The 15,420-nt window shown below is 40.6% G+C and overlaps 2 protein-coding genes across 2 annotated transcripts; both read left to right on the forward strand.

Moving 5' to 3' along the window:
* Positions 1-715: 715 nt before the first annotated feature.
* On the forward strand, positions 716-4,267 carry zgc:162396 (uncharacterized protein LOC555292 homolog). The gene is made up of 7 exons (XM_047601131.1): positions 716-988; positions 1,110-1,280; positions 1,376-1,536; positions 1,885-2,101; positions 3,282-3,382; positions 3,792-3,929; positions 4,023-4,267. The coding sequence occupies exons 2-7, from the start codon at positions 1,170-1,172 to the stop codon at positions 4,111-4,113; spliced, it is 819 nt and encodes a 272-aa protein (XP_047457087.1). The 5' UTR covers positions 716-988; positions 1,110-1,169; the 3' UTR covers positions 4,114-4,267.
* Positions 4,268-4,653: 386 nt separating this feature from the next.
* On the forward strand, positions 4,654-12,782 carry zgc:162780 (uncharacterized protein LOC555377 homolog). Its single transcript, XM_047600194.1, has 7 exons — positions 4,654-4,859; positions 8,147-8,287; positions 8,393-8,553; positions 9,517-9,733; positions 11,249-11,352; positions 11,515-11,652; positions 12,255-12,782. The coding sequence occupies exons 2-7, from the start codon at positions 8,177-8,179 to the stop codon at positions 12,349-12,351; spliced, it is 828 nt and encodes a 275-aa protein (XP_047456150.1). The 5' UTR covers positions 4,654-4,859; positions 8,147-8,176; the 3' UTR covers positions 12,352-12,782.
* Positions 12,783-15,420: the final 2,638 nt, after the last annotated feature.

Raw genomic sequence — 15,420 nt, forward strand, 5'->3', positions numbered from 1 at the left:
AAAATCATCTCTAACACATAGGTTTCTCCAGACCCTAATTCCAGCAGTGCCAACACTTTTAGCCGTACATGTTCTTGTTCAACAGATTCTCTGCGTGTTGACTTGCAACCAGTGTGGTTGACCTGGTTTGATTGGGAGAGGGGAATCCATTGCACTAGGCACAGCTCTGAGGTTAACCCTTTCCTTTCTGATGAAGCTTATAGTTATGGCTGTCTCACGTGATCCAGGCCCAGGCTTCATATGAGTATCTCCCCTTTCTCTTTTACATTTCATACTTTCACATGCCATATGACATACATGAGGTGTCAAGCACATGGTTGATGAATCCTTGGCTGTCAGTCTGGTAGCACTGTTAATGAGATTGTCAAAGAAACTGGAGCCCTAAGGAAGGAGTGGCATCTGCAATTTAAACCTGTAACAAGTTACTAATCGGAGGAGACCTATTGAGCTCCAAGTGTTTTATTACATCCTCAAACTTTCCTTGAGCCACAAATCATTGTTGGCACTTGGTTAAGATTAGCTAAGAGTGGATGTTGAGGAGAGAGCGTGAGGCAATTAACACACTAAGCTTGGATCACAAGGTGCAATAAAAGGTTGTTGAAAGCAACTGATTGCCAGGCCATGACTAGCTAAAATTCAATCTGCAAAAATTCTCCATGAAAGGGTTAAATAATATGTCCAGCCTCCAGCATGCGCTGCCAGCACATTTCGCAGCTCCACTAACTCCTGCCGTCAGACGCAGCTTCCACACACTTCTCAGCATACGATCCGTTTCACTTTGATTTGTGTAGCGCTACCTTCTTGTTGCCAATACTGTCCATGTCTGACTGTTAACTGTTTCCTTCCCTTTTGGTTTTGTATTAAAAGTATCTTGAAAAACTTCAGGAAGTGAGTGAGTTAAAGTTCAGCCAGAGCACAGCGTCCAAACACAGAAGAGCTTTCACTAAGACAGTCGTCAGAGGATACTCAGATTCAAGACAACAGAGAGGTAATGACCCAAAATAACATTAAGGGGACAGATATGGAGGCAAGGCAAACATAAGACTGAAGAACAATAGAGTTGAACTTTGACCAACAAAGGAGCTTGCTTATTTGGCTTATTTGCACAGGTCGGTGATCCACAGCTGTCACAAGAACAGAGAGGAGAGAGTGAAAAGAAAAACCCCTCCATGGCGTACCGGCTCTTTGAAGGGAAGGATCATGCTGTCCTCTACCAGAAGTATCGCTTTATACCTCCAGAGGAGCTTGTCAAAGTCATTATTCAGTACCTAGATAAAAAGGTATACCACACCTGAAAACAGTATAACACTATAGCAGATGTTAACCATTTACATGCCCTATTAACTAGCATCTTCACCTCTGTAAATATCCTCAGAAGGGACAGCCACATGGGCTGGCAGTAGACCTGGGATGTGGATCAGGTCAGCACACTCGACTACTGGCGCCGTACCTCAAAGAAGTGGTGGGCTTGGACATAAGTGAATGGCAGTTGGAGCTGGGCAAAGCTGTGCCAGGGTACCCGAACGTTAGATACAGGTAGGGGTGTGTGGGTGCTGCCTGTAGAGGGGTACAAGGTAAAGCTTTGCTTAGTGTAGTTAGGGTCTATATTTGTCATGGTGATGAGAAGAGTAGAAAGCTGTGGCTTTACATGGGGTGAGGAGTGGATCCTGATTAGCTTGACTTGGAAGCTACTATCCTCAAGCTACTGATGTTTGCATTAATATGTGTATTGTACCAACAAGCTACATGAAATTCAACTTCAGGAGGAATATCTTGTTGAAATAAAATACAAGAATCCTTTGAGTACTCCCTCCAATTGTAATTGTGGTTTGCTAGAAGTGGCAGCTGCAGCAGAGTTATATGATCTGTCTGTTGCTCATGCAGTCAAGGAACAGCAGAGGAGCTTCCTTTTCCAGATGCATCCGTGGACTTGCTGACGGCAGCATCAGCGGCCCACTGGTTTGACCAGTCGAGGTTTCTGGCTGAGGCGAATCGAGTCTTGAAACCTGGGGGATGTGTGGCTCTGCTAGGCTTCATGGATAATAACACCAGATTGTGCTACAAAGACTGTGGCGAGAGACTTGACCTCATCTATGCAGAGGTAAGTGCAGAGACGGTTGTCCTCTAGTTTCAGGGGAGTTCAGTCTTATCAGTAGTCTAGAACACTGAATTCATTCTGTTGGGCAGTATTAATCTTCTCCATGGTAGCTGTTGTTGCAGTGTTGCAGCATTAAATCCTCTCAGTCTCCTTATACTACATTATCATTGCTGCTTAGCTTTCTGTACCATCACCATATAGCTGCGCACAAAACTGATGTGTCCAAACAGTAGATGTCCTTCTGTGCCTTTAGACTATGGTGGAAACACTGACAACCAATGGTCTGAACGAGCCTTTTGGTTCCTTGAGAAAGTTCTAGGGACTAAAATATCTAAAACAAGCTAAAAGAAAGGCAAGGTTTCTTTAAGACGTTTCACCATCACCCAAGTAGACTGATGGGGAGATTATCTGCTCATCTCATCTTCTGCTACTGCTTATCCTCACTAGGGTCACGGTGGTTGCTGGAGTCTGTCCCAGCTGTCATCAGGCAAGAGGCGGGGTCCACCCTGGACACGTTGCCAGTCTATCACAGGGCTAACACTGAGACAAACAACTCACACTCTATGGTCAATTTAGAATCACCAGTCAACCTAACAAGCCTGTCTTTAGCTGTAGAAAACCCACACAGACAGGAGAATATGCAATCTCCACCTTTTCACTGGGAGGCATTAGTGCCAACCACAGAGCCACTGGATTATAGACTATACTATCCCCCACACTAAGGGGTTTTCTCTCTGAAGTGAACAGAGATATGATCTGGGATATAATCTCCCATCAGATGTTTTGCCAATCAAACAGTTCGCTCCAACTATAGGTAAGTACCTGCTGGTTAACAGATCCTAGTTATGGGCATTTTTGATAGGGAACACACACAGATGTTTTTATTTAAACTCCTACTCTTGATCAGTCTCTTAGAACTAAAGAAGCTACATGGATGAGTAGTGAAACATCTTCAAGAAACTCTAAAAGTCCAGCTGCCTTTGTTTCAGTTTATTTTGGATATACCATGACCTGGATGATTGACAACTTTTAATGACACCATGGACTCTTTCTTTCTTCTTATTTTCCATCAGCACCATGTACTGGATTACTTGCCTTTTATATACAGGGACACTGCATCAAAACTCAGTGACAGAAGGAGGGCAAATACTATACTTAAACATCTATATGAACTCACTTTCAGGTGAAGCAGGCACTTGCACCATACACAAGTGGCCCAGTAGCTGTATCTGAGGGTAAGCTCGATGAGCTGTACTCTGCCATCCCCTTTCCAGACAAAGAGAGGTACTTACATCAAAAACTTCTTATTCTATATCTACCGCTGTCATAATAAAGACAGGTGCAGTATTAAGCACACTGCTACATTTTTACTTCATGTTTAGAAGTTTCATTACCAGTAACTGTGCACACAGCTAACTTCTTGCTTGTAAAACGCAGACTCCTCTAAATGTGTTGTTTATAGAAAGGCATATGCATATATTAAGAGTCTAAAAGAAAAAGATGATGGCATGTTAAAAGAACATTAGAAATATTGGATAGGGCAGTTAATTTAAGTGTTATCGGGATTAATCGAATGATTTCCATTGCAGTTAACAATAAATAAATGTATTCTATGTTTTAAACCTGTGTACCATAAAGGGATATTTTCAATATAATATAAATGTAGTTAATGATATTGATATTGCTTCAACAGGATTGAGTCTTTTAAGACGAAGAATAATGTTTCAGTGAGGGATTACTTGGGTTTCATTCAGTCCTGGTCCATGTTCCAAACTTACAAGGCAAAAGATCCCAAGGGTGCTGAAGACCTGCTGTTGAATACCCAGAAAAGGTTAGTTACACACAAAGGCTCACACAGCATTATATACTATTTAACTGTACATGCTTGTTATTGTTCCATAACCAATGACTGTGCTCCTTACAGGTTCCTAGAGGAGATGGGAGTCATGTCTCCTGACACTGAAATGGAGCAGGAAATGGATTATTTCTGTGTTCTGGCATCCAAACCACAATAATCAACACAATAAAATGAGATGCACACAAGTGTGTAATTTTGATATGTTACCATAAGTAAATAACTTTCAACAACCAAATGTTATTGTGTGAAGGAGAACACTATGCTATGGATCATTCTAAATAAACATTATTCCACTTAACCTCTCAAAAAAATTGCATTCCTCTGCTGTGGTTGTTTCCCGGGTGGGTTGCTTAGATGCTTTGGTCTATTTGAAGCTTTAAAATTACTTAATTGCTTTTGAAAACATGAAATTATAGGTTGTCTTTCCATTTATTCCCAACTACTACAGCACACATTCTTTGTTTTGTTTTCCCAGACAGAAGGTAGATTACCAGTGCTGACAATTTTTAACTCATCTGCTTTGTGTAAATACATCTGTTCAATGAATATAGGGGCAAGCTGTGGGAAATTCATTGCTCAGTTAAGCAGGTAAAATGCATGGTGTTCATTCCCCATTTTTGCATTGGGAAATCACTGCAGCGAGCCTACACCACGAGTTCAAAGGAGCTGTGAGTGCAAGAGAAAATAGGTCATCCGTAGGGTGCAAAAATCAAACGAATCCAACAGGGAGATAGCAGGGACACTGGGAGTGGCTAAGTGAGCGGTTTGGTATATACTGAGGTCAAAAGAACGCACTGGACGTCTACAATGGGAAACAGCGGTGGATGATATCAGGACCCCTTTCCATGGTCAAGAAAAAAAAAATTAAAACATCCAGCCAAGTGAAGACCATTCTCAAAGGAGGTAGGAAAATCATTACCCAAATGTAGAGTCTACACTTTAAGACCATATTCATTACACAGTGATCATATATGGTGGAAAAAATGGCTAAAATAATCTAAGTCTTTCAGTGTCCAAACACACTGAATAAATCAATTCAAGACTAATTATCAGCAATATAAATTATGTTTTTCAGTGAGGGTCCTCTTTACATGGCCAACATATAACCACCCCTCTAGGGGTCACAGACCCCCTGTTGAAGACCTATGTTCTAGTTTGTATTCAGTTTGATGCAAGCACATATTCTGCAGCTTTAAGCAGTTTTTCTAGCGCACCTGGAAGAACGCTGCACAGCAAATACCATTTAGCTTTATGGCATGTCTTACAAGTTGCACCATATCATTTTATAACATGGTTTTGAGATTGTAAGTTAAATTGTGTCGCTGATGAAAGTTCGGTAAGATCGTGTGATCGCTGTGAATGGCTCCTTTAATACTTATCCAGCTTATCGATTTGGCTAGACATCAAAGACATCGTAACCCACCCATGAATGGTGAGACCTGTGGCCTCATTCGAGCCTTTAAGTACTGTAGCAAGGCTCTGTAGTGACCAATGGGTTAACATCATACCAAGTGTCTTCCTGGGAGCACTTTGAACCTTAGCGGGAGATTTCCTAGAGATGCCAGGTATTTAGGGTGTCAAACACATTTAGTTAACCTGATGTCAGAAGTTTCTCAATTTTCTCTCACATTCTAGTCCAGTTCTAACTAACCTGATTTAGCCCAGTAGACATCCATGGATGCTGGGTGGTAGCCGTCTTGGTCCCCTGCAGTTTTTACCGTCCAAAAAAAAAAAAAAAAAAAAAAAACGTTAAAACGTTAAAACGTTACTCTATGTCAAACAGAAACGCATCAAGCACTAGGACCAAGCGGACAACGGCGTGATTGTGTGATTGGCCGTCCCCGCTGTCACTCCATCACGTTGTAAACAGCACCAGGACTTGTAATGTCAGAGGTTTCATCTACAATAACGTTTGAATCGGTGTGTGTGTGTGTGTGTGTGTGTGTGTGTGTGTGTGTGTGTGTGTGTGTGTGTGTTTGATAATTAGGCGCAGCCATGATGTCTAAAAAAAAGAAAAGTGGAAATCAGAGACTTCTTTAGAAGTTAAAGTGTAAGTTACTCAAATGCGTTACACCCATCGTGCAACACCTTTACTGGCTCCCACTAAAGCAGCATATCCTCATCAGTTACGAAGCTCTCAGTAATCTTGTGAAGTGTCTTTGAGTGCCAGGAGTTTATCTCTGCCAATGATCGGAGACAACATGTGTTGAGAAGCTTTGGATGAGTTGATTATGTTGACCCTTCTGTGTTCTGAGTTCACTTTTCATTAGCTTTTCATTTACATCAAAAATCGGATTTTCTTCCTTATAACTGCCTAAAAATAATGCTAGTGGTTCTCCGTTACACTCATTTCAAATAAAATTGATAACTTGACTTTTTACACTGAATTATGGACATTTTATTCAATTTCTCCCACCTGTGATATTCCGGCCAGTTTGGTGCTATGTAAATGAGGCCTGTTCACCATATCTTCAAAAAATAAGTGTAAAATTGTAAACTTGTTGATACTGAGTTGGAGTGAAGTTGACTAACAAGGTGAAACACAGAATGGGGTGATAATGTTTTGCTACATGCTTTACAACCAGTCAACCCACCTACACACACACACACACACACACACACACACACACTTCTGAAATCAGATTTTCATCCTTGGGTGGTAATATACCATCCATGGTAGTAGGAATTTCCAGAAGTACACACAACTGTGTGAGGTCAGACATGTTACAATCAATTATAATTATAGTCCACTAACTGGACAATCAAAAGTGTGAATATTCATACTTTTGATTTATATATAGATATAGTGATGCTTAAAAATTTTTTTTGGGGCTCTTGCTAAAACCTAATCTATTTGCTGCTTTGTAGTAGTCAACTGTACGACACAGTTTTCAGTCACATTTGTCATGTGGCGTAGCAGCTATCTGACAGCCCTTCCTGTTTTTCCCAGCAGCAGAAGCACACCCTGTCTGATGACTCATCAGTATGGAAAAAAATAGCTGAGGTTATGTGTAGAAAGTTACCGTAGCTTTGTTTTTTTTATTTGTTTGTTTTTTTGGACGGATGGGAGAACGCTTGCCCAGAACGTGCCGAGATTTGTGGTGTGATGCTAGCTATTGAAGGTCTTTTCTTCAATGCAAGTCAAGGGGGCTACAAGGATTAGAGTTTGTGAACTTATCATGTGTGGCGCATAAAGATGAATGACCCAATGGTAGATACACACCCAAGAAGGTCAGGTCCGATCAAATAATACAGTTCGGTTTAACGAGACAGATCTATAAGCAAAGGTGCAGCAGGGCTGAGGCAGGGCAATCTAAAAAGTGTCCAATAAAAGTAATGCCAAAAGCATATGAAGTCAAAGAAACAAAGTAACGGGAAACACTTGGAAATGCCACCTAGGAACAGGGAGGGAGCATCTGCAAAAAAAAGACTCATGGAAAACTGATGACAATCTGACAAAGAACAAAAATAGCTAAGAAGTAATGAGGGAAGAAGATATAGGTAAGACCATTTAGGGAGGACCTAATAATTACAGAGGAGGGAACATAGAGAAAAAAAAAAACAACAGTAAAACCATGGAAGAGACATGCAAAATGAAATGAGGAAACACCAGTAACCTAACACTCAACCCCTAAATTCCCAATATTGTGAAGTACTTGTCCAGTGAAGAACATAAAATATTATGATGACCCACCACATGGCATTTTAATGAGCAGACTGGTCAAATATCCCCAACATTTTCTCTCTTAATCCACAAGGTCTCCAGGGAGTTTGAGTGGTTCTGACAGAAACACATTCCATCACATGACCCATAAGCTGACCCTCACACAGACCGTTTGAGTTTGACCTAGATTTCCACTTAATGGGCTTGTCATACATGGATGGGTTTCAAAATGTGGAGAGAGGAAAGAGAGAACACATCATATGATCACTTAGATTTACCGCTGTGGCTTTAAACACCCTAATTATAAAACATTTCACGTAACGAGTAGTGGAACCTCCCCGTCGTCAAGACCCCAACTGTGTCCTCCTTTAGTTTGTTTGTGCATGTGTGTGTGTGTGTTTCTGACTGCCAGCAGACAGGATTTCAGTCTTTTTAGTGAGAAAGTTTGCTCAGTTATCCGGTAAAAAAAAACAACAACAACAACAAAAAAAAATGCTTCCTTTTGATTCCTTATTTTTACTCATAGATCAGCTGTTCAGGAAGCCATCACCTAGCTATGACTCACCGCCTGTTTGAAGGCAAGGATCATGCTGCTTCCTACTGGAAGTATAGGGTCTCTCCATCACATAATCTACTGCAGCAAGTGTTGGACTTCCTGGAAAAGAAGGTAAACAATTTAGTTTCACTAATTTATATTGAAATTTACAAATGTCAAAATCCTCTTCCATGTGTCTTTGTCAAAGTATTAACTTAACAATGATCCATCTGTCAGAAAGGTCGGCCCTTTGAGCTAGCTGTGGATGTGGGTTGCGGATCAGGGCAGGGCACGGTGGTGCTGGCCAAATACTTTGCCTCTGTGGTGGGAACAGACGTGAGTCCTGCCCAGCTAGAGATGGCTGTACAACATGCTAAAGAGCCAAACATCACATACAAGTAAGCATGACCCAAACGGGAGTGAGAATGAATGTTTTTAAGAGAAAGGCTTGTCTGCTAACAAATACTTTAAACTGGATAAAGTACATCAAAAAGACACTGAATGCACAGTGTCTAATAATAATTTGGTAGATATTTTCTAGTGCCATACTTTTGAGAGCCTAAAAAAGTTGACAGCTTGTTAAAAGAATATTAGAGTTGGAAATCACAAGATTAATCACGATTAAAATATTTAATTGAGATTAATAACATTATTGCCATTCCAATAATTTGCAAATTAAGCAATTACAATTTTTTTTATCTGTTAGAAATGTTACTTAAAGGAATATTTTCAAGGTTTTAACACTGAACTTGGCAGTGGATATATATGACTGCTTTTGCAAATGCATGTTATTAAAATTGCAACGATCCAGAACAGTGACAATGCCCCAGGGGTCAAATCACAAAAACATGTGTTAATCGTGCTTTGTTGCCTTGAAAGGAACGTGCATGAATGTATAATTATCTCGTTAACATTGACAGCCTTATTTCCACTCACTGACCAGATCGTTAGGTACACTTGCACATAAAAATACAATTCAATAAATCTACCAAATAAAAACATACTTAAATCAACAGCTCTCTCAGTTGTTGCAAACAAATGTTGAATACCATGGAGCTTTAATGGAGATTTAATGCAGGATTGATATATTTATATGTTTTCGCTAATGAACTGGTAAGTGAGTGTGTAACACATCATTTGTTCAGCTCTAGTAAGCTGCTTTACTGAATCTTGGCTCAAGCAAGAGCAGCGTCGTGCGGGCCTCACAGCGTGACAGACTTTCAGGAGACAAGGCTCACATTGTTTCTGCTCGAGCCCTGCGCTGTCAGAACTCCTGCATAAACATCCCGCATTCATGTCCACGCTGAAAAACGCCCCTGCGGCTGGTCAGAAGTTTGATTTGGTTCCTGTTCCATCTTTAGACAGTGTGTGGCAGAGGAGCTGCCGTTCGCTGACAGCTCAGTGGACCTGGTGACGGCCATGTCTGCCTTCCACTGGTTTGACAGGCCGCGCTTTCTCCAGGAGGCCCACAGGGTCCTGAAGCCTCGTGGCTGCCTGGCTCTGCTCAACTACACCGTTGACATGGAGCTCAGCTACCCAGACTGCTGCTCGCACACACTAAACCAAATCTGCAAAGAGGTACCCACAGGACATTCACCTGAGGGAAGTTAAAGTGAATGAATACACTGATACATCAATCATTTCTTTAACAATAGAGACACTATCAGGCCATCCTGTTTAAATGTATTGTTACATACAAGCAGGCATTATCAGTTACACTGTACTCAAAGTCTGTCTGTCTGTCTGTCTGTTTGTAGTCAAGAATCCTACTGACAGATGCTTCACGAAACCTATTACAGTTGTTTTTGGTTATTACCAGATTTGAGTTTGGTCTCTATTTAGGGAGCAAACTTTAATACTCTTCCAGTATCAGTGGTGGAAGAAGTACTCCAATCCCACTAAAGGAAATTCACATAAAATATCAAAAACACAAGAGCTCTGTGTCCAATAAAAAGGTCCCAGCCAATGTTTTACAGTATTACAGTATAATATTTGTGTTTTGAATTAATATTGCTGCTCCATATATGATGCTTTTTACTCATGGAGATGTCTAAGGCTGGGCTAATTGCTAACTGCTTTATATAAGCCGGTAGTGGTAGTTTAATCTTCAGCAATGCATCACGTTCTCCATAAAAAGCCAAGGTTTCAGAAAACAACCGCTGTTTTCAGCTTTGCAGCTAATACAGTTCATATTGTTAATTTAGCATATGGAGCTAGAGGATCACCACATTTGATGGTATACATTTCACAGCAAACTATCAGACCAAAGGAGTAGATTAAAAGGCGTAGGTTGCTCCAGTTTTTATAATTTATTTGTATTCCTTTATTTGAGTTTGTTTCAGGGAAGGGTTTTAGTTTAACTTGTATTATTTAGTTGTACTTTATAGTGTATGCTACATTATTTTTTATTTAAAACATGAAGGATATTTGGTATGACATTACAAACACTTGGCAGCTGACCCAGAATCATGTAGATATTCCAGTCACAATAAATGCTTTCCTCTATAATTAATAAAAATTAAAAAAAAAAAGAAAGAAAGAAAGGGGCATTGTGCAACCACATTATTCACAATTATTATTATCACATTATTGACAATTGTGAACTGAACTGGACTTGTGTTTCGTTTTTTAATGCTGGTTTTAAAAAGAAAATTTCTTTCTTTTTTTTTTTATAATTTGTCTTTTACTGGAATTTTACGGAGGAGACCTGCATCGCCTTTACTCATGCAACGGCTGCAGAGAGCATTCTCCTGATGTAGAGGAAATATTCACATCTTATCAGCTGTGGAATCTATTTATTCATGTATTTATTTATTTAGTTTTGCCAGATCAGTTCATTGATTTGAATTTAAAAATGAGCAACATTGCCATCTTTTGGATGCCTTTGGTAAATACACCTTAACTGAGTGGCACAGTTTCAGGTCATTTGGTTGGGTTACACTATGATGTTCAATCCTTAATACTAGCACGCACAAGTATATACACTAACTATTAAGAGTTTGCACATGTCTAGGTTTTAAAAATGCAACATCACATTCATAAAATTATGAAAAGTAATCATCTAATGAGTCGTTTTCTCTGAACTCTGATCAGTTTTATGCAGCCTTGCAACCGTACCGCAGTCCCCACCTTGGCCAGAACTCTATTGAGTTGTACCGGGAGTCATATCAATCTCTCACCTACCCTGACAAGGAATGGTGAGTGACAATGTTTTTTTTTTGTTTGTTTGCTTTTGGTAACTAGTCCTGATCCATGAGCCCTTTTCCCTTTAAATTTATGGAAAAGAATTCTATGAAAATATTTGCATCAAAGCATTGTAAACTGAGAAAAAAATAATCGTGTTCTCTACTGTGTTGCAGGCAGGAGGGTGTGTGGGACAGAAAGACCATGCCTCTGTCCAACTTCATAGGGTTTCTCGAGTCTTTCTCCTTTTACCAGACTATGCTGAGGGAGGACCCAGAGAAAGCCACCAGACTCTCCCAGGACTTCTGTCAAAGGTGGGCCGCCACATACATACATCAGGGTTTGAACTATGATCAGCCATAACATTGTGACATCATGGTCGTGGTTATTTGTCAGTAGCAGTCAACATTGGTCTAAGGAAGGAAAAGCAGTGGCAAAGGCACACAGGTGCATGAGGGGAGCAAAGGCTGGCGACGTGTGAGGCGCAAATTGCTGAAAAAGTTTGTGCAGATGTTTTGTATGTGACTGTGAACCTGCAGACCAACCAGCCAGAATGCCTCATGGGCTGTTCACATGGGCATCAGAACTAGACCATGGAGCAATGGAAGAAGGAGGCCTCGTCTGATTGATCATATCTTCTTTTTGATTCTTTGTGCATATGTGTTGCCTCGGATGTAAATCGCGGTAACATTTACATAAGATCCTCAGGTTTCCCAAAAGAGCGCTACACTGTAATGACATCTTAAATGCCCTCCACGCCACTTCTGGTCGGTTTTAATGTTGTGGCTGATCGGTGTGATAGATTTTGTGGATGACAATATGGATGATAAGAATGCATAAAATAGTCCTGCTGGTGAGGAAAACTTTCTGGGTTGTTGTGAACTAATTACGATGTCTACCGTGTTCCTCTCCCCAGGCTGATGACTGAAATGAGGGTGACCTCTGCAGATACAGAGGTGGTGGTGGCTGTCAAGTATTACTACCTCCTGGCCTGCAAACCACAGGACGCCTGAGTCCTGCCACTTCCTCTGTCCTGGACAAAGTCATGGAGCTGGTTCAGGACACACAAACTCATGCTACTTTTCTGTGTGCACACGTTTCTCTGTGACGTCTGAGATGTAGCACTAGTTAGTGTCTCAGTTAGTGTAGTATTAAAAAGTATTTACTTTTAAAACTACATTTATATCTAACAGTCTTAGCTTAGCTTAGACTTGGTGAGGTTCAGATGAAATAATATTGGCAGATCGTATCCTGTGCATGTTTACTTTGCAGACATGACACTGATAATTCTATGTTTTAATTGATACCTTTTTCCCATCACATCTATTGCTGTTAAACCCATAAATAATAAACGTTTTAAACATTTTTAAACAAACGGGTGCCATGACTGCATCTGAATGTCTTTGCATCAAAACATTTATTGTGACATACACTGAAACATGCACTAACTTGCCACTTCATTAGGCACGCTAGAACACAATCTTCAACTACTAAATCTTCAAAGATTTTTTCTGATTCTGACTCTTAGCATCACAAAGGCCATGGTTTTCAGCATTTCGTCAAAAATAACTGAGGGAGCTGCAGATTCAGATGTGCTTTCATTTTGTTGTACTATTGAATAGAACTCGGTTGTGCCGATGTGTGTTCCTGCCCATTTTAGTCAGTGAGCTAAGTAACTGAGGGATCACACAGTTGAAAAACCTCTTTTCTGACACATGAAGGAGAATTCGGTGCAGGACCGATTCATTACAATGCATTTGCTTTCCTTAGAGTACCTAATAAAGTTGATTGTATGAGGCCTGTGTGGGTGAATACAATGTTGATTATTTTAGTCTTTTTGAAATGAAGGGAAATAGTTTTCTGGGTGGAGTTTGCATGTTCTCCATGTGTCTGCGTGCATGCTCGTTAGGTTAATTGGTGACTCTAAATTGACTTGAGGTGTGTGTGTGATTGCAAATGGTTGTCTGTCTCTGTGTTAGCCCTGTGATAGAGTGGAAACCACTGACAGCTGGGATAGGCTCCAGCAACCACCACAACTCTAGTTAGGATAGGTGGTAGTAGAAGATTAGATGTGATGAGGTTGTTGGGTAAACTTCCACTAGAGGGAGATATTGGATTAAACATCCCACTGATTGCTTTACTGAACACAGGTCAGCTTCCTCTCTTTTTATGCAGGTAGACATAAAGACAGCATGCAATCTCACAGGTTTCAGGTTTATGGCCCAGCCGCAATCCCAAAGTCTCTGGTGACAGGTTATGGGAGGGAAAGAAACTCTATCACTTTTACCAGGAGGTGTAAACGGAACCCACTGGATTGCTCTCTAACTGTCGGTGTGTTGATGTACTTCTGAGTTTCGACGAACGTTGTGTGAATGTTGAGCGGCGGATTTTCCCGAATCTAGTCTGTGGGAGAATCTCGGTGAGATTGTTGAAGTTGCCGCCATTGTCCACAGTTTCACAAGGACAACTACTTAACAATTCACAATGCACAATCAACTCCTGCTGATCTGACTTTGTGGACTAACGTGCTTGGATTTTGTTAAGCAAAAGGGTTTCGTGTTTTAAAGAGCTCTGCTCAGCACAAATTATCAGCTGTCTACGCTGCAGACATTTGGACAGAATTCTTCGTTAGACTTACAGAGTTTATCATTGACCATGACTGTTATCCTTAATCAGCCTCTGTTTTAAAATCTGAATCTCATTCCACGCTAGAGACATGAATTACAAGGAAACTATAGTGTTGCTCAAAAGTGTTCAACTGTCAGTACTTTTGTGCTATTGGTGTAGATGTTAGAGTGACTCAGTGTCCTCGCTTGACTTTCAGGTCTTTGAGTGGGCGTCTCTGTTTTATCTGTACTCGGTAGCACAGAAGCAGAACATCCGTTTATCTTTTGTGAGGTACTTCGGGGTTTTTGAACTCTGACCCGCTGCTTTGCAGCGAACCCGCCTGGTAATTCGGAGGAGTTTTCGTGTGGGCGTAGTTTTGTAATAGACAGTGTTGCTGATCAAAAGGAATAGTTGTAGCTAGCGCAGGTTTCTTGTGTTTCCTCTCTTCTTTTGGCCTGAATGCAGTGCAGTCCATGGTGATATTGGTATGGAGGTGCGAAGGAAAAGGTGCCAGAAAAATATATTTAACCTTCACAGTTTAGTTGTCATATTCTTTACAGTCTTTACTGTTTTCATAATGTTTCTTATTCACACTGTAATAACTTTGTAAATAACTTGTAACTTTTTTATTTTAACTTAACAACAGTCTAACTAATTTTAACTGAGACACAATCCAAACCAAGGCTACATTCAACAATGTTTGTTGCATTCAGATCATTGTCGGCAAAATGAATGAATGCATGATTGCAGATGAAATCGATCTCTGTCCTCCTTTGCCGTCAGATCTATTCTCACAAGCTGCTTTGCAAGGTTCATCTTATTAAGTCAGTTCATTTTTTAATTGAATAACTGTTTTCGAAACATGTTTTTTAATCCTCCCTTTTAGTCTCTTCCCCTTCATGTGCTGTCTGTCTGAGGTTTATATGAGGAATACATACTCGGGCAGATTGCTATGTGAGGGTTGGTTTTTATGACGTGTTGTACTTTCTGTCTGTGATTAAGTGGTTGAGAGGATGCCGTTTGTCGATTGTTCTATCATACATTTGTAGTTTGGACATGCATACGATCCCATTTTTTGTTTTTTGCACAAGGGTGGCATCACTTGAAACAGGTGGTCAACAGCACTGGGGTTCCACAGGGCACAGTCCTCTCCCCCTTCCTCTTCACTGTCTACACCGTGCACCTCTACCAAACAGAGTCCTGGCCCCTTCAGAAGTTTTCTGATGACTTGGCGGTAGTAGGATGTATCAGGGGAACATGGTGGCACAATTATCCTTATTTTATTTTTTGGTAAAAAAAAATCACTTTGGACCAACTGAATGAAGTTTCAAGAGTCTGTCCAAAAGGTGTTTAAAAAAAGACAACTGGACTTGTGGAGTTTCTTGAAGATGTTTCACCACTCACCTGAGTAGCTTCTTCGATTTTAAGAGACTCGTGGGAAGTTGAGGTTTCAATGGGAAACTCTGTAAAAACCC

This window comes from Mugil cephalus, chromosome 12 (assembly GCF_022458985.1).
Source record: "Mugil cephalus isolate CIBA_MC_2020 chromosome 12, CIBA_Mcephalus_1.1, whole genome shotgun sequence".
Lineage (NCBI taxonomy): Eukaryota > Metazoa > Chordata > Actinopteri > Mugiliformes > Mugilidae > Mugil > Mugil cephalus.